This window comes from Rhipicephalus microplus, unplaced genomic scaffold (genome assembly GCF_043290135.1).
Source record: "Rhipicephalus microplus isolate Deutch F79 unplaced genomic scaffold, USDA_Rmic scaffold_15, whole genome shotgun sequence".
NCBI classification, from domain to species: Eukaryota; Metazoa; Arthropoda; class Arachnida; order Ixodida; family Ixodidae; genus Rhipicephalus; species Rhipicephalus microplus.
In genome coordinates, this window is record NW_027464588.1 from 11,442,976 (window position 1) to 11,462,626 (window position 19,651).

The following is a 19,651-nucleotide window of genomic DNA, read 5'->3' on the forward strand; positions in this document are numbered from 1 at the left end:
AATGCTTCGCATTTAAAATGCTGTAATGGAAATTCTTGCCCACTAGGGAAGCCGTACCAACTGTAAGATGGCGGCTGCGGCAGCCATCTTACTAGGGGCATGATGAGCTGTTGGCTTTCGGTGACTGAGAAGGAGCGTTTTCATCACATGCCCAACATGGCAACCTTTTCAGGTCAGATAGAGCTTAAAGTGCGTCCTCTTGTCACTATGGTTTTATCTAGGAAGCATCGAATTCAAGGCAAACTTTACTGGAGATTAAGTCAGCGATACAAGTCTCTGGGTAATATTTCTTCGGAAACAACTATCTTTTAAGTTATAATACGTACACTAACAGATGAAAGCCACTTGATGTCTAAGTGGGCACCACCAGAAAAAAAAATTGGCAGATCCCACGTACAGTGGGAATCAATGGTATTCGAAGCACGAATGAGAAAGGTTGATATGTTATTTTAAGATCGGCACAATGTTACGGGGTAGAAGTAAATGATGTCGTACACGACTTCCGTGTCGGGATTGTCATGTTATTTATTTATTTTTATTTTTTTCAGAAGTACTGCCAGCCTCACACATAAGTCCTTAGGCAGGGGTTGGTGATACAAAAAAGGAAACAAATATGAACATACAACAGGAAAGAAAACACGTCATGTAGAGCTACACCATCAAGAACTAGTGCATCAAAGTAAAACGCCAGTACTTACACAATTGTAGTGGTTTACGCGTATTTGTACAAAAAACAACTATAATTACAAACATCTGCTCATACAGAACTAAGAAACAAACGTCATGTAACGGTTAAAAAATTGGCAACATTTCAAAAATGCAACGCATTGATATGAAAAAAGTGATAGAAAGTGGAACATAAATGGAAGTCTGTTCAGGATGCACGGTGGAATAATAGAGGGCGAAGGGCAAAGAAAAATCAGTCAAGTGGGTTGCTGGTGTTTAAGTTTTTCCATGAACAACTGAATGGTTTCGCAGTTCACCAGATCGGCAGAAAGAGCATTCCAATTAGTGACAGTGTGCGGAAAAAATGAGTTTCAAAGGCTTTTATTTGAGAGGAATATTCCTTCAGTTTTTTTGGATGCTCGGAACGAGTTGATCGGTGGTGAACCATTTTTATGTACGCTTGCTTGTCTATGCGTAGCTTGTCGTGGTAAAGTAGAAACATGTACTTCAATCGATCGTGTTGCCGTCTTGCCTGCAATGTATCCAAGTCAGCTTTTTTTAACAGTTCACTGGGTGACGTAAGAGCACTGTAGCGATTACATACAAATCGGATTGCTTTTCTTTGAATCATTTCAAGTGTTTTAATATTTACTTGGCTATGAGGGTTCCAAACCACAGACGAGTACTCGAGGATTGGATGGATAAAGTTTTATACGAAGTTAATTTTAATTTTGGGGTAGATTTGCGCAAAGAACGTCTTAGAAATGCTAGTTTCTGTAAAGCTTTCTTTTCAGTGTAGGCAACATTCTCATTCCGCTTAAAATCAGCACTTAATACAACCCCAAATATTTATAAGTTTTAACGAATGATAGTTTTTGACCATTGATGGAATATGAGTGTTTCAAAGGAAGCCGCTTGCGCATAACGGGCATAGCTACTGTTTTCTTTTTGTTTATCTTCATTTGCCACACTGCACACCAAGAAGATATTTTTGTTAACGCTGCGTTTAAAAGAACCTGGTCGTCTGCTTAACGTATTTCCTGATAAAGAATCCAATCATCTGCAAAAAACGTAATAGAAACCGGGATATCATTGGCAATGTCGTCTATAAAAATTAAAAAAATAAGTGGCCCAAGGACAGAGCTCTGAGGTATCTCCGATTTCACCGATCGTGAATTAGCCTGGACGTTATTCATAGAAACTATTTGATTTTGATAAGAAAGGTAGACCTCAATCCATGAAGTTAATGTATGGTTTTTTAGTATAGGTTTAAGTTTTGCAAGAAGTTTTGGATGCGACACGTGATCAAATGCTTTTTCGAAGTCTAGGAAAATCATGTCAATCTGGCCTTGCCTATCTAGAATAGCTGCAATGTCATGAACGGTTTCCGACAGTTGTGTGACAGATGAGAATCCTTTTCGAAAGCCGTGTTGTCGGTCATTGCTTAAATTATTTTCTTCGAGAAAAACTGAGAGATGCTTGACTATATGTTCTAATACCTTCGCACATGAGCAAAGCAGGGGAATCGGTCTGTAGGCGGAGACGGGAGAAGTGTTAGGTGATTTGGGTATAGGGATAATTTTTCCGAATTTCCAGTCATCTGGAAGCGCGCGCTGTAACAGTGACTTATGAAAAGTGATGCACAAAAACTTCGAGCACCATTCAGCATGCCTCACAAGGAGTGCGTTAGGTATGCTATCAATACCAGGTGTCTTTTTGGGATCTATGTTAAGAAGCAGAGATTCCTTCCTCAGATATTGCAAGGTCACTTATTGGTGGGATATCATGAAGCGTTTTCGAACATGGCTTTCTCCCATCGTCATCAGTAAACACTGAACAAAAAAACATGTTAAATGATATTGCAATAGTTTCTTTATTAGTTACGATAGTCCCATTTACACATATATTATGAAAACGCTTCTTGTTTGGGGCAAAATACTGCCAGAATTTCGCTGTGGATGACAGCAAGAAGTTTTCTAAAGTGACGTTATAGTACTGATCTTTTGCTTCCTTGATACTGTCTTTTAATTCTTTACGCACGTTACTGAGTTTAAGCATACATGGTCGACCGAGTGTGGTTTTGACGATGCTGTTTTCTTATCCTGTTTGCCTTTCGCCCCGAATGAACAACTGGCATAGTAATCCAAGGGTTAACATTTTTATTATTTTCACTTTTTCTGGCACAAAGTCATGAACGCACTGCAACACAAGGTTTTTGAAGAAACACCAAAGGTTGTTAACAGTACAGGTACTACATTCAGAAAGTGAAGTGAATAGAGAAAAATGTAAGTCTAATGTGTCCAGTATTTCTACATCTTTTGCGCGCGAGAAGACAGACACCACGCGTTCTTCCCTCTTGCCTTTTGGAACGTCATTAAGATTAATGCACATGTAAACCAATTTGTGATCGGATATTCCATCAAGCACATCGGTGTCTGCCACAAGACGCAGCATGCTGTTGCTAACGAAAAAAAGATCCAGAGTTGTAGCAGTAGCATTCTGTACGCGGGTTGGTTGCTTAACTAGTCGTGTTAAATCATGAAAAAGGACTATATCGACTTAACATTTCGCTGAATTTGAAGACGGTACAGAAAAATCGGTATCCCATATAACTGAAGGAACGTTGAAATCACCGCCAACTATTATATTACTAGAGCAACTGTATGTATGTGTGTGTGTCGTTTACCTTCATCATCTATTCACATCACGTGATACCAAATTTAGTATATGTGGAGCTAGCGAAACGTTCGCGAGCACGCTATGAGCGAGGTATGTTGTCATCTTCTTACATGACACGCATGTCAGGATTTTTATATTTACACTAGTCATCCATATTGTAATCCATTGACGTCACGTAACACCAAATTCAGTATATATGGAGCTAGCAAAACGGGCGCGAGCGCGTCATGAAGGGCCCAATATACTTCAATGTAGCGTTGACGCACGTGCACGCTGGGCACAGCGACGCTACGTGCCGGCGTGACGCTGCAAAACGAACGCACGTGCGACGAGTCACGTTTGGCGCCTTGACTATGGCTTGTAATCATGTTGTCACACGACACGCATCTCATTTTTATCATGTTTGCACCAGTCGCCTACCTTCGTCATCCATTGACGTCACATAATACCAAATTTGGCATGTGTGAAGCTAGCGAAACGGCCACGAGCGCATCATGAGTTCGGCATGTAGTCATCTTGTTACATGACACGCATGTCGTGATTATCATGTTTGAATGTGTCCTCGACCTACGTCATCCATTCGTTTCACGTAATACCGAATCTGGTACATGCGAAGCTAGCAAAATGACTGCGAGAGCATCACGAGTGTGGCATGTAGTCATGTTGCTACATGACATGTCTCATGATTATCATGTTTGCACCAGTCACATACCTTCGTCACATATTCACGTATTGGCTGTGAGTGCATTGCAGTGGAAAAGTTGTTAACGATTTAGAGTACGTGGTACTCTACTATGGGAAAGCATAAATCTGTCCCGTCCACGGTAATGATCCCCCTTACGCTAAACCTGTGTTTAGAACAAAAATGTTGAAGACTTAGAGTACAAAGTACTCTATTATGGGAGAGCATAAAGCCATTTCTGGCGGCATAATATGTCTTAAGGAAGCATCGTTCATATGCTTAATCTGCAGAAGTAGCGTTTTTCTTGCACAACCAACGAGTTCAACGTGGTATTTTAGACTCGGATAGTGCTCAAAGTTCGTCCTTGCGTTGCCAGTTTTCTTTAGTGAGCCTCAAATTAAAGGGAAATTTTATTGGAGATCAGGTCATCGATACTAGTCTCTGCGGATTGTTTCTTCGGAAACAACCAGCTTTTAATTTATATTTAACATAGCCTTTAGACCAACAAATCAAAGCCACTTGATGTCAAAATGGGCGTAACTAGAAAACAACTTGATTCTGAGATCTTTGGAGGGCAAAAGCAGGCTTCACTACTGCTGGCAAAGCATTGCCGGGGCTTCCACTCAAGCAATTTTTTTAATTGCGAAGCATTTCTTAGCGAACTTCGGCGACTTTGAGTGTATCTATCTATCTATCTATCTATCTATCGATCCATTCATCCATCCATCTATCTATCTATCTATCTATCTATCTATCTATCTATCTATCTATCTATCTATCTATCTATCTATCTATCTATCTATCTATCTATCTATCTATCTATCTATCTATCTATCTATCTATCTATCTATCCATCCTATCTGCCTACGACTTTTAGCCCTCCTGGCCATTTGATAATGGTATCAATACCGAACTTGGTGTGGCATAACATGACTGTATGAAGAACATATCTGACTAGTCACAATATGAAAACCATGACATTAATGTCATGAATATCATGATTTACATTTCAAGGTCCTGCAGCTCTTGCGATGGTTTCTTTCACATGGTATGTTGCAAAATTGGTATGGTATGACATGATTACATGACGAACACAAGCGGCAAACTCTAACAAGAAAATAATGACATGCGTGTCATGTAACAACATGATTACATGACACGCTCATGATGCGCTCGCGGCCGTTTCGCTAGTCATCATCATCATCATCATCAGCCTGACTATGTCCACTGCAGGACAAAGGCCTCTCCCATGTTCCGCCAGTTAACCCGGTCCTGTGCTTGCTGCTGCCAATTTATACCCGCAAACTTCTTAATCTCATCTGCCCACCTAACCTTCTGTCTCCCCCTAACCCTCTTGCCTTCTCTGGGAATTCAGTTAGTTACCCTTAATGACCAGCGGTTATCCTGTCTACGCGCTACATGCCCAGTCCATGTCCATTTCCTCTTCTGTATTTCAACTATGATATCCTTAACGCCCGTTTGTCCCCTAATCCACTCTGCTCTCTTCTTGTCTTTTAAGGTTACACCTACCGTTTTTCTTTCCATTGCTCGCTGCGTCGTCCTCAATTTAAGCTGAACCCTCTTTGCAAGTCTCCAGGTTTCTGCTCCGTACCTAAGTACCGGCAAGATACAGCTGTTATACACCTTCCTCTTGAGGGATAGTGGCAATCTACCTGTCATAATTTGAGTGCTTGTCGAATGTGCTCCACCCCGTTCTTATTCTTCTTGTTACTTTAGTCTCATGGTTTGGCTCCGCAGTTATTACCTGACCTAAGTAGACATAGTTTTTACAACTTGAAGTGCACTATTGCCTATCTCGAAGTGCTGCTCTCTTCCGAGGTTGTTGTACATTACTTTCATTTTCTGCAACTTAATTTTAAGACCTACCTTTCTGCTCTCCTTGTCTAACTTCGTAATCATGAGTTGCAATTTGTCCCCTGAGTTACTCAGCAATGCTATGTCATCGGCGAAGCACAGGTTACTAAGGTACTCCCTATTAACTCTTATCCCAAACTGTTCTCATTCTAGGCTTTTGACAACCTCCAGTAAGCACGCGGTAAATAGCATTGGGGAGATTGTGCCCCCCTTTCTGGCACCCTTCTTGATTGATATTCTGTTGCTTTCTTTGTGATGCACTATGGTAGCAGCTGATCCCCTCTATATTTCTTCCAGGACGTTTATATATATGAAATGGGGTTTATTGGTGCAAGTAGTACTTGCACAGCAGGTCTATTGATGCGGAAAGTGGGCAGCAGCAACGGACCCAGGAATCGCAGCACTCGGGGCAAACGCTCGCGCTTGGCTCCTCTCGCTAAAGGCGTGACCCACTGCGGCACATAATCTTCTTTCTCTCTACAATACCCCGGCGACGAAGACGAGCCATCCTGGCAAGTCAAGGTGACGAGAGTAGGAGTGGGTCGGGATAGAACTTGAGACGACTCACGTGGACAGTCTCACGACCAAGGCGTCTCCTGTCTGTAGATGGCGTGACCGGCTCGATCACGTATGTGACATGAGATCGACGTTCGACCCCGCGATAAGGACCGTGAAACTTGGGGCCAAACTTGGAGGACAGACCTGGGGAGTGGAAGGACAGTCAGAGCCAGACGAGCGAGCCCACGGCAAAAGTCTTGACTTGCTGGTCGCAGTAGTGGCGGTCTTTTTTGAGTGCTTGCTTGTCCGAGGTAAATGATTGGGCCAACTGACGACACTCTTCAGCGTGGTGCACAATTTCAGAGAGAGGGTCGAACTCTGAGACGTCGGGACGATACGGCAAAATGGTGTCAAGGGTGGAGCATGGCTCACGCCCATATAAAAGAAAGAAAGGCGAGAAGCCTGTGGTTGACTGCGTCGCTGTGTTGTACACATAAGTCACAAATGGAAGAATAACATCCCAGTTCGATTGGTCGAATTGACATACATGGCGAGCATGTCTCCTAGCGTTCGGTTGAAGCGCTCAGTTAGACCGTTGGTCTGCTGGTGGTAGGCTGTAGAGGTGGGGTGCACCGTGCGGCATGCCCACACGGTGGGCACAAAATGAACCCTGAAAAGGGAGGTCACTGAAAAGGGAGGTGAAGGAAGTTGTGGTACGTGATGAGAAAGAGGAGTTGTTGTACAACTTCGGATAAAAAGACACGCCCTCGATCACTCAGTAGTTCACGTAGTGCCGTGCCCCATGACGCAGTACGAAGCGTCGCAAAACGAAATTGGGTACGTCAGGTGCACCAGCCGCAGGTAGTGGAGCTGTTTTAGCATACCTCGTCAGATGGTCAACCGCGACAATGATCCATCGATTTCCAGTGGCAGTGTACGGAAGGGGGCCATATAGATCGATTCCAACGCGGTCGAAAGGGCGCGCCGAACACAGGAGAAGCTGTAATAATCTCGGTGAATGAGCCGCTGTCTTTCGTCATTGGCATAATGAACGGGACCGAATGTATTTTTGTACAAAGGTGTACATACCACGCCAGTAGTAACGCTGGCAGATACGGTGATATGTGTTTAACACACCAGCGTGAGCATGTTGTGGGTTGGCGTGAAAATACGCACAGACATCAGATCGCATGTGGCGTGGTATAACCAAGAGCCATTTATGACCATCCGCGTGGTAGTTTCTGTGGTATAGTTGCGCGTCCCGTATCGCGAAATGTGTGGCTTAGCGGCGAAGAGCGCGTGTTTACGCAGATGTTGAAGAGTCGGAAAGAATGTTAAGGAGAGATGTTATCCATGGGTCTTTCCGCTGTTCAGACGACATGCTTGAGATTGATAGGAGCGATAGAGAAGTTGGTGTCCGAATGCAGGTCTGCGGTAGATCTCACTGGTGATCGTGAGAGGGCGTCCGCATCAGAGTGTTTTCGTCCTGAGCGGTAGACGACACGAATGTCAAATTCTTGTAGGCGAAGAGCCCAACGTCCAAGGTGACCTGAAGGATCTATTAGCGACGCCAACCAACAAAGTGCGTGGTGATCGGTCACAACGTCGAAACTCTGTCCGTACAAGTAAGGACGAAACTTGCTTAACGCCCAAGCGATTGCGAGGCGTTCTTTTTCAGTTACGGAGTAGTTCATCTCCGCTTTTGTGAGTGTGCAGCTTGTGTATGCGACGACGTACTCTGGAATACCGGGCTTTCGTTGCGCGAGTACTGCTCCCAGACCAACGCCACTGGCATCTGTGCGCACTTCAGTGGGGGCACTTGGGTCGTAATGGCGTAGAATCGGTGGGGACGTAAGCAGGCGGCCCAGTGCAAGGTAAGCTTCGTCGCATGCCGGGGTCCAGTTAGAAAGATTAGCTGGACCATTCAGTAGTTGTGTAAGTGGGGCTATTATTGATGCAAAGTTGTGGACGAAACGGCGAAAATAAGATCACAAGCTCATGAAGCTCCTTAGTTCTTTGAGTGAAGTCAGCTTCGGAAAGTTGGCTACGGCTCGAAGTTTGTCCGGGTCGGGGCAAATTCCATCCTTTGACCCAACGTGACCAAGTATAGTAAGTTGGCGGGCCCCGAAGCGGCACTTCTTTAGGTTAAGCTGGAGGTTTGCCTTAGTAAGACACTGAAGAATTGTGCGCAGACGGTCGACGTGGGTAGGGAAATCGGGAGGAAATACGATAACATCATCAAGGTAACATAAGCATATCCGCCATTTAAGGCTGCTTAAGATGCTGTCCATTATTCGTAGAGACGTTGCGGGTGTATTGCACAGACCAAATGGCATAATCGTGAATTCGTATAGGCCATCCCGCATAACGAACGCTGTTTTGGACGGTCATACTCTGCCATCGGAACCTGCCAGTAACCAGAACGTAAGTCCAGCGAAGAAAAGAATTCGACACCTTGTAGGCAATCGATAGTGTCGTCGATGCGGGGAAGAGGGTACACATCTTTACGTGTAATTTTGTTCACTCGCCGGTAGTGGACACAAAATCTCATCGAACAGTCATTTTTCTTCACTAGCACAACAGGTGAAGACCAGGGGCTAGAAGATGGCTTGATGACACCGCGCTGAAGCTTATCGTCCATGTGCTCTGCAATTGCCTTTCGTTCCTTGGGTGATACGCGGTAGGGGCGTTGCCGCAAAGGAGGGTGCATTCCAGTGTAGATTGTGTGAGCGACGGTGTTAGTTTGACTCGGTGCCTTTTGAGGAAGGTCAAATGAATCATGGAATTCATGCAGAAGGGTTATTAGCTGGTTCCGTTGATCCAGAGGAAGCTTGCTGTCGATGGAACGATCGAAGATATCCGAGGAGTAGTTATCCCGCGTAAAAGGAGGAGTAACAGCGTTCAGTTGAAGTTGCTGGCCAGGGTCGTGGGACTCGATAGGCACAATAACGTTGTCATCAACAGGAAGAACATAGCCCAGTGTTTCGTGAGCTCTTAAGGTGAGAGGGCATGAGCTAGGATTGCAAACGACAATTCCGGAAGTATCTTGGTGAGGTGGTAGAACGGCGTATGGCAGAGACGTAAAGTGGCGGCGACTGAAAACGTCAGATGGGGAGATCACCATGGTAGAGCCGGACGATTCAGTGCAATTGACTGGGACAACGATAGCGCTAAGAGGGGGAACATCTATATTGGAAGCAACGAGAAGCTTGCCAAGGTGAATGAGCTCATTGTCTGTAGATGGCGAATCAAAAAACACAGGAAATTCCACCTGCGCGAGCGCAGTCAATTACGGCGTGGTGGCGTGACAAAAAATCCCATCCAAGTATCACGTCGTGGGAACAAGTGGCCAATACGAGAAACTCGATGTGATACTGGACGTCCTGAATGATTACTCTCGCTGTACATGCTCTGACTGGTCGAATAGGTTGCGCTCTCGCGGTGTTCAGTAATACTTCGGAAGGCGTCGTCGTTACTTTTCGTATCGAATGGCAGAGTTTTTGACTCATCACTGATACGGTGGCATCTGTGTCAACAAGCGCAAGAGTTCGTAGACCTTCAACAAACAGTTCCAGATTTGTTTGTGGGGACGGGCGAGGACTTCTACAATGCGACAATTTCGCAGCTCGTGCCTTCGGAGCTGTGGCAGTCAGTTTTCCGTCTCTACGGGGTTCGGTTGACGACGCAGTGGGGACGGAGAACAATAGCGGCGTGGTGAGAACGGTAGCGGCGTGGTGACGGGGACCGAATGGTCGGTAGTCGGCAGCAGGGTGGGGGTCTAGTTCGGATGGGGACGGGTCATGTTGCACTGATTGTCGGTCGCATTGACGGGGCACTTCTCGTTGCGCGTTGTACAGGGCCGGGAAAGAGTCGCCGGAGTACCTCGGAGCTGCAGCCGGGCCCGTTGCGAAGTGCCGGCGACAGAAGCGCGCCACGTGACCTGGATATCCGCATGAGTAACAGATCGGACGATTGTCAACTGTGCGCCAAGGGTTTCCGTTATAGCGCTGTTGTGTTGCTGGAAATAGCGTCGTTGGTACTCGTAGAGGCTGGGGAGTCGGCCGAAGTGGAGGTCGTGGTGGAGTAGCAGCAACAGCAGGGTAAGTCAATGGCGCGGTGACAGGCGTTGTCTGAGAGACGTATGGCAGTGCCTCGGAGACTTGCGCCTACTTTACCTGTCTGATGGTGGGCGCGAGATGCTCAGAAGAGGGTTCCATTGCCGGTTGATGCGACAGACACGAAAGTTGTCGGGTCACCTCCTTGCGCACATATCGTTTGATTTCCGACATGATTGTGTTGTGGTCTCTACCTAGAGTCAATGCCGCGAGAGTTTCGTCGGGAGCCGCTGGCCGCCGTGTCATGACCCGTTGTTTGCGCAATTTCTCGAAGCTCTGGCAAATAGTGGCGAGTTCGGACACGGTACGGGGGGCCCTTGGACAGCAGCATCTGGAAGGCGTCGTCGCTTATCTCCTTCAAGATGTGTTTGATCTTATCTGCTTTAATCATTCAAGGGTCAAGGCGCTTGCACAAGTCGAGCACATCCTGGATGTAGTTTGCGAAGCCTTCTACCTGAAGCTGTGCGCGTCCCCGTAGACGCTGTTCGGCACGGAGCTTGCGTACCTCGGGGCGATTTCTGGGATGGCAGGTAGTTTCCTGTTGCGGAGTTCCAGGTTGAGTTAGCCAGCACCTCCGCCACTCTGAAACGGGGTTTATTGGCGCAAGTAGTACTTGCACAGCAGGTCTATTGATGGCGGCAGCAACGGACCCAGGAATCGCAGCACTCAGGGCAAACGCTCGCGCTTGGCTCCTCTCGCTAAAGGCCAGACATATACTTCATTGACGCCCTGATTACGCAGTGTCTGCATGACGGCTGATATTTCTACTGAATCAAACGCCTCCTTGTAATCATTGGAGTCTATGTAAAGTGGTTGATTATATTCTGAGCATTTCTTTATTACCTGATTGATAGTATCAATGTGGTCGATTGTTGAGTAGCCTGTTCGAAATCCTGCTTGTTCCTTTGGTTCACTGAATTCTAATGTTTCCTTTACTCTGTTAGCAATTACCTTGGTAAATAGCTTGTATACTACAGAGAGCAAGCTTATTGGCCTGTGATTCTTCAAGTCCTTGTCATCTCCTTTCTTATGTATTAGGATGATGTTAGCATTCTTCCAAGACTGTGGTACTCTTCCCGTCAGGAGACACTTCGTAAACAGGGTGGCTAGTTTTTCTAACACAATCTGTCCTCCATCTTTCAGCAGATCTGATGTTCCCTGATCATCATCAGCAGCTTTGCCTCTTTGTATGCTCTCCAAAGCTTTTCTGACTTCTATCATTACTGGTGGGGTGTCATCTGGGTTACTGCTAGTTGTTATAGTATTAAAGTCATGGTTGTCCCGGCTACTGTACAGATCTCTGTAAAACTCCTCCACTATTTTAAGTATTCTATCCATATTGGTAGTTATTTTGCCTTCTTTGTCCTTTAGTGCATACATCCGATTTTTGCTTATTCCAAGTTTCCTCTTCATTGCTTTACGCTTCCTCCGTTTTTTAGAGCGTGTTCAATTCTCTCCATGTTATACCTTCTTACATCGGATACCTTACCCCTATTAATCAGCTTTGAAAGCTCTGCCAGTTCTATTTTGTCTGTTGTACTTGAGACTTTCATGATTTGAAGCTTCTTAATGAGATTTTTCGTTTCCCGGGAAAGCTTGCCAATGTCCGGTCTATCTACCCTGCCTCCAACGTCCACGGCACATTTCATATTGATGCTCGTCAAATTTTCATTCATTGTATCTACGCTAAGGTTGGTTTCCTCACTAAGAGCCGAGTACCTGTTCTGAAGTGAGACTCTGAATTCCTGTACTTTCCCTCTCGGTGCTAGCTCATTGATTGGCTTCTTGCGTATCAGTTTCTGTCATTCCTTCCTCAAGTCTAGGCGAATTCGAGACCGTACCATTCTATGGTCACTGCATTGTGACCATAGAAAACTCGGAGAATTTTACCCAAGTTCGGGCACTTGGACAATGTTCCCACTGTTGCAAGTTCGGGCGTCGCCGCCTGGGAAGACATTCCCTTCCTCGTACGTCAGGTAACTCGAGAAGAGCTCGTACGGCTTCAAGCAGATGACGTTCACCATTAATGCTTGTTCGCCGCATGTCCCGAACCACCTCTCTACTGGATGCGAAAGCGTCACGTCGAAAACGAATCGCGCACCGAAAATGTAGTTTTCACCTCGCGGCTTCCATTTTCTTTGGCGGGTCACGGCCACCACTGGATGTCATCATCTCGACGTGCCGCTGCAGACCTCCGATCGTCGTCAACCAGGCCTGTACCAGAAGACCTACTATGCGTCGTCGCAAAATGTTCCTGCAGAGCACGTCAAGATATATATGAAGCATTGTTTATTGTGGGCACCTCAGAAAGCCATAGTTATGCTGTATTTGCCTTACGCCGCTAAATATTATGCAGTATTAAGTTTCTGTGGCAGCAGCAAATCCCGATAATATACTGTTAGCAAAGCTCTTAAGAATGGCCACCACAGCATCTTGGCGCGATGACTACGCGTTTTCGTATGCTAGCGGAAGCTCGTTCCGCCGCCAGTGCCACCAAACCGGAAGCTGTGCTTGCGCCGTGTGAGGGGTAGTCTGACTCGGGGAGTTTTGCAACTTGCCTAGTTTTAAAAACGTTGACTGTAGCATAATCACGAGGGGCACGTGCTTCCATCAAGTTCCCCAGCCTAGTGCACTTCTTTAACAATACATGCGCATTGGTTCGTACAACGGTCTGTCAAAAATCAATACGTTGCCAAAACAGGAAAATTCTAATTGATTCTGAAAGTTGAGTGGCTGGACTAACTACTAGAAAGCGCTGGGTGCATGAGAAACAAATTTCACTTGCCAAAATCGATGACCCAAAAGTGTCGATCACTAGTGATCGATTTGAATATGCGTTGTAAGGAAAGAGTTCAGTAATATTCATACAAACCTTAGCTAGGCCACGCTTTTTGTGTGTTAAAAACTCAAAAAAGCATTCTTTTTACTACCTCAGAATACAGAAGACTTCTGATTGTTAAATACAGTCGAATTATTTTATAAGAGACACTGATACAAGAGACAAATGGGTATAAGAGGCACCAGTGTGCCTACAGTTGCAACCTGCCTTCGACGTCAATGGAGGGTGACGTTTCTTTCCCATCATCTGTGAGGGTTTTGAAGTTTTAAGGTGAATAACTTCTGTTACCTTGCTCCAACTTCTGTATTTTTTGTTGTGTTCATTTCTGTATTCGGCACAACACACAGCCCAGTGCTGCAGAATGCAGGCAGAACAAGGAACGTTGCAGGGCCCCTTTAAATCCAAAGTGATGTTCATAACAGAGGTGTTCAAGTTATTTACTCATGACTCTTTGTACTATATCTAGATGTTCAGCAGTACTCTTATCTCTTTGGCTTTTCTCTCGCAGGATCCACAGTCCGAACAGCCCCTTTCAGACTCGCTGCTCTCATTCATGAAACACGAGCGAAGCATTCTGCAGGCTTCCTTGGACGAGGGTGCCATCCTGCCTAATAGCTGATCAAGACAACTGTCGAGTCTGACGGCAGACTCTGTGTCTTCACTTTTGACAACCGACACTGTTTTTGACAACAGTCTTAAATAGTGTGAGCCACTTTACTTTGACCAGCCAACAAAAGGCAGCAGGAGAGAGCCTGCACCAACTCTGGCAGTGTGAAAACCTATTAACCTGCTCTTTCAGTTGGCAGACGTTGTCAGTTTTAGTGCTCTGCTTTTTTTTGCCTTTTTACAAGAGCTGCTGCATGAAGGTAGGCTCGTACTTATGACCGTGCAGTAAATTATTGCACCAAAATTTTTTATCGTGGACAAATGGGCTGGCTCAATGTATATAGCACTACTCCTTGTCAACTCTGTTTGCATTTTCTGGAATTTCACAATGTAGAACTAGTTTTGTCGTCCTGGTACCCTGGGAGGTTGCAAACATGACTGATCAGCTTGATGGGTTTTTAAAATTTTAGTACATTAACGAGGTTGTCAGACCTCTTATCAACCCTTCATGTGTTGCATGTAAAGAACAACCTGTATATAGTCAAATGTATGCATAATTTTGAGGCTTTCAACATTTCATTGCTAGGAAAACATTATTTATATGTCTTGTAACAATAAATAATAAATTTACAATATTTATTGTTTGGTCTTACTGTTCTAGATAAATATAAGAAATTGTAAACTAGGAATACAGTGCTTATTCTTTTTCAGCTTTGTTCATTTTGAGAATAAGACATTTTACTTCAGGCCCTGCTTGTCGGAAATAGTAGGGCCTTCAGCAAAGCCTTTACATTGTAACTGGAACACTGCAAAATGGTCTTTAATGATGCATTTATGTGTTCTCTTAGCCATTTGTCAACATACCTAGCAAGAACAAGTGTACACAATTTTGTATGAAGTATCTCAAAAGGCTAAGCCACCATAACTGAACTGTTTAACTATAAATTAATAAATGATAATATTCACTACATTATTGCCATACAAAAAAAGGGGGAAAAGGACCACAGGCCACAAGCTACAAAACTAGCTTGATTGTCCCTGAGGCCCAACTAAATACACTGACATGGTATGCATGGCTAAAAAACTGCACCTAACAAGCAAAATTAATTACTTCATGCTTCACAATAAAGAAAATTCATTACTGCGCAATAAAAAAAACTGAATTTTCAAGTTGGAACTCGAATGAAATACTCAACCGATACAATATACATTTAAAGAGCATATGCACTGCACATTACATAATATGTGTTATTTAGTTGGTGTGTGTATGCAACAGTCATGTTCAGTGTGTCAACGTTCATAAAGTAATGGCATCCAGAGGGATGCACACAGACGCACTTCACTTAAACTATTTAGTTTAGATCAAACATGAAAATGAAATACACATGAAAAGGTACTGACAACAATGTTATACCTGTAGTGGCTGCTTTGAATTCGACATTGTTAATTAGGAGTCCAAATAGTAACCTAACTGCTGCAAGTTAAAAACATTGTCCGAATATAGTACTTTCCTTGTTGGAAGTTTGGGTCCGCAGTAGCAATTGACACCAGGGCATGGAGCCTAGCCGATGTGGGTTCTGTCCAGGAGTCCATGCACATCTTACCTTCGCCCTAACCAAGTCTCGACTGTCTCGAGCTCTAGGTCAGCTTTGTAAAAATATCGTGGCTTCTCCCGAGATTCTTTTGGGGTCAATCGCAGGAGAGGAGCCCTACGTCCTGCTGCGCCGGTGTGCGGGGAGTTTACACTGAACGTTGCCTGGCGCCGGGACTGCAGGGCCCACGTAGGGGGCGACTTCATATTTTCTGGTGTGCGATACGGGACGCCCACTCTAAGTTTGCACTGTCTGGTGATGTATTTACTGGGCATAGATACACTTGAGTTGAATTATTCAACGAAGTCCTTTTGTATATGCACACCAGTGACAATGTGTAGACTGAAACCTCGATATAACAAAGCCAGATGTAAGGAAATATTAGTTACAACGAAGTAAACGAAAGTATTGCAATAGTTGAAAATATACCTTTATAACAAACTTTTCGATATAACGAACCTATTTTCGTATAAGATCCAACTTTGCTGTTCTGAGGTTTAAGTTCTTAGTACTATGATGTTCATTTTATGTTGTTAAACTAGCTAATAATTAACTGACTTCTCCGCATGCCATGATGCCGGGTATGCTGTGGGAGCGCCGGGTGATTGATGTGTGAGGTTTAGGATCTCGAAACCAGTATATGTCTTTGAAAGACGCCGTAGTGGAGGGTTCTAAAAATTTCGAACACCTGGGGTTCTTTGACGTGCACCCAAATATGAGCACACTTGCCTCCAGCATTTTCGTTTGCATTTTCGTTTACATCACAACGGCAGCCGCCGCAGCCGGGAGTCCAAATCTAAAGGAATACTTAACAATGAACTAATGATCTAGTGTGTATGTTCTGTCACTTGACAAATCAAAAACTAGGGACCGAAAGAAAGTCTCATATGTCTAAGTCTTTATTATATGCTCTTTTAAAAATCGCCACCTTATGCACTAAGTGAAGGATGTTAGAGGAGCTTGCTCGGCGATGATTGGGCAATCCTCAAATATTTTGTACACACTCCTCTACAATCATAAAAACACCAGCACAAGTTTGCTGGTGTCCTGGACGCAGGGTATCGAGTGAATTAGTGCTTGGTGGTGCTCTGTCCCCTGTTTTTACAGCGAAAGCTGTTATAAGATCACAACTCGGACTTGTTGGCAAACTTGCCTGAGGCAGGCTTGATGTCGGGAAATCAATCGCGTTAATGCGACTAGTAAAACGTTTTAAAACAGCGAAAGAACAAGCCTGCAGTCGTCGCACAATGCGAACAGCATAACGCGTGGGTCGTTTAATGCTTCAACCCATTACAAAAGCTTGTTTTTGTTCATCTATTAGCTGTTGCACATACCCACTTAAGCATAATTCAGCATTGTTGTCAGCCACTGCATAAGCTATTGGCACGAAATTCCTCGCAATAGTTTAGTGGACACCACGCTTCTCAGAAGAATGACAAAAAATAGCATAGCGAATGTCAGCCAACTACCCTAAAATCTCTTAAGGTCGTAGTGGGCATCAAGCAAGTGTGCTTTCAGCACTTACCCAATGAGTGTTTAGAAAAGGCTCTGAAAGGCCGCTCTTCTTTCACTGTGACTGTGCGGCACTTTCCGCGCAGGCCCAGCAGCTTTTCTTTTGAATGTTTTGTTTAGCACGCTAAAAAGTTATGAACGTACACCAATTAGCCCAACAACAAAAAAGACCATCTCGCCGAAGGTAACCCTGATGGGATGCGAAGCAGCAGCGTTGCGCACGGGTTGTACGGCGCTAACGGGGTTGCTGTGGTGAGCGCTGCGAGTTTCGTTTGAAGCGATGGCTGGCATAGGTCTTGTAGGTGACACGTAAAAACATATTTCAACGCGTACGTTAGGCGCGCGTCAGGTTTATTGCGCGTGAACCGACGACGATTTGGGGGTGTAGTGAGCGTTGGTCGCTGCATGTGTTACGGGCGAACGGACGAGGCGGCAGCTGCGGGCGTCGCAGCGAGCGCGTGGTAAGCAAAAGAGTGACGTCAGCGCGCACAGCGAGGGGAGCGTGACGCCAATGCGTAGCAGTGGTTTGACCTATTTGGCACCGCGCCAACGCCTGCGGTGCGTTGTACGGAGGGACAGCGTTACACAGGCTAGTCAAAGAGTTCCTTCGCGTGAATGCTGTCGCAACAGCGAAGTTCTCACCTTGAAACTACCACTGGTGCTCGCGACGAGTGACCTAATTCTTCCTCACACGTACGAGATGTCTCGCCCATCCTTGGAAAAGGAGTGTTGGACATAAATACCCGCGGCTGCCCAGGGTTTCCGCCGCACCTCTCGCGCCAAGTGTGGCCTCGCATTAGTTGCCGTTTCGGCCGACGCCACCTAGAAATACCGCTTTGTCCGCCACTGAGACAGTTGCGACATCTACATGTGTGTCCAGAAGAGATTTGTCCTTCGTGTTTTGTGGACACTGCGGTACCTCGTTCTTACCGTTTAAGCCGATGAACATCCGCCACCCTTAACGCGATGCAACGGATTTGCACACGCACCCCTACACCCCCACCTCAAAAAGACTTAATCCTGCCGACGCCCTGTTATTATTACACGCAGTTGTAATTAATGCTTCGTCGAAAGCTTACTCATATTTGTGATTTTTTGTTCCAATCCCTTTTGTTTGTTCTTTTAGCCTTCTTTGATCGCCTATTTCAATGATAATGAAATGTGCCATTTATGAATCAACACATTGTGCTTACCTTGAAGTTACCAATGTCTAATAATAATTATCAGAGGATACCATGGTACGTTCCAAGCGTTTGCCAACTTGAGGCCATATAAACGACTACAGAGGTCCCCCACTATTTGCGTGTCAAAAACTATGCAGAGATCGCACAACAGCGGAAACCACTCGAATTTTCTTTTCTTGCAATAAACGAAAACTTTCACGTTGTGCAGATATATTTGTCACAAATTTATTGTAATGGCAAAGGAACTCTTGAGTTAATTGTGTGATCACATAACATCTCTTGTTGCGTATTTTAATTCACAACACAAGAAATGCGGGTGAGATGGTTACGGGGATATACAGCATAGGGGAGAGGAGGGGGGTGTAAAGCGCGTAGTCATGAGCCATGCATGCACATTTTGGCACAGTCGTCCTTCGTTCGGAATCGATTATCGCCAGTAGGGCAGCGGTGGTGTGCGAGGACGGCTCCCGATGCCTTGACGCAGCGGAAGGTGCCGCTTCCCGCAGTGGGAACTCCGATAGCGAAGTACGGAAATCTAACATTTGGAATAAAGAAAAAAGAGACATCATATGCGCCACAGAATTTTCGTCGTGATTCACAACAGTAATGCGTTTGTTATAATAGTTATTATAATGGATACTTACATTACCTTGCCAACCAACGTAGGTCAAAACTTGGTCAATGTTATTAATCCCAGGGCTAGTGTTGTATTTACTGTGGGCTTTTCGCAAACAGCAAACGTGAACGTAACGCAAACAGCAAACGTGTTGGAAACACGATAGCCTCACGTTGGCTAGTGCCAAATATGCGAAAATTTGATTTCACAATGAGTTCTAGTTCACCACAGCTGCCGAAAAATACGCTGGAATTATAGCAGTTGTTGATTGATTTATCTCTAAGGAAAAGCAAAATAAATGTACTGTGTGGGGCTGCGAGGAACTCTAACACGGGGTCTTTTAATAATCTTTTGACTCTCGGCTGAAAGTCGTCGTTTTTTTTCCCCGTGGATGTATTAATACTGTCATATGCTGCATTAAGAAAGCCTTCTGAAGCTCGCCCGGTTTTGCGCAGCCTCCGCAATTGACTCGCCTTTGGCCAAGCGATGACATCATGCCCAGCGTCATAGTGACGTCATCACGTGATTACTTATGCATCACTCGTGTTGCAGCCGATGGTCAATTATTGTATTTGACGAGGTATACCTAAGGCTTTCGCCTTCAAAGACTTCACGTTATTTCCAAATATTGCAACTTTCCTCCAGAGCAATTCGCCTTTGTACGGGATTTCAAATGCGAAAACATGAAGATGGCCACGTGGTAAATAGCTTGCCCTTCGTTTTGAGCAGGTTCACTTTAAGTCGCTGGCCTCCGAGGACAACCACAGGTTAGAATGATAACAACGTG

General features: G+C 45.0%; 1 protein-coding gene across 5 annotated transcripts in view; it reads left to right on the forward strand.

The window, feature by feature from the left end:
* LOC142784684 (uncharacterized) overlaps window positions 1-14,599 on the forward strand; it is a 285,299-nt gene extending 270,700 nt beyond the window's left edge. For all 5 annotated transcript variants that reach the window (XR_012888726.1, XM_075883160.1, XM_075883161.1 and 2 more), the window contains one exon: window positions 13,863-14,599. Coding sequence is in view for 4 of the 5 variants with exons in the window: in XM_075883160.1 (XP_075739275.1) it covers window positions 13,863-13,973 (111 nt within the window). In the remaining variant the exon portion in view is untranslated. The remainder of the gene's footprint in view (window positions 1-13,862) is intronic.
* Window positions 14,600-19,651: the final 5,052 nt, after the last annotated feature.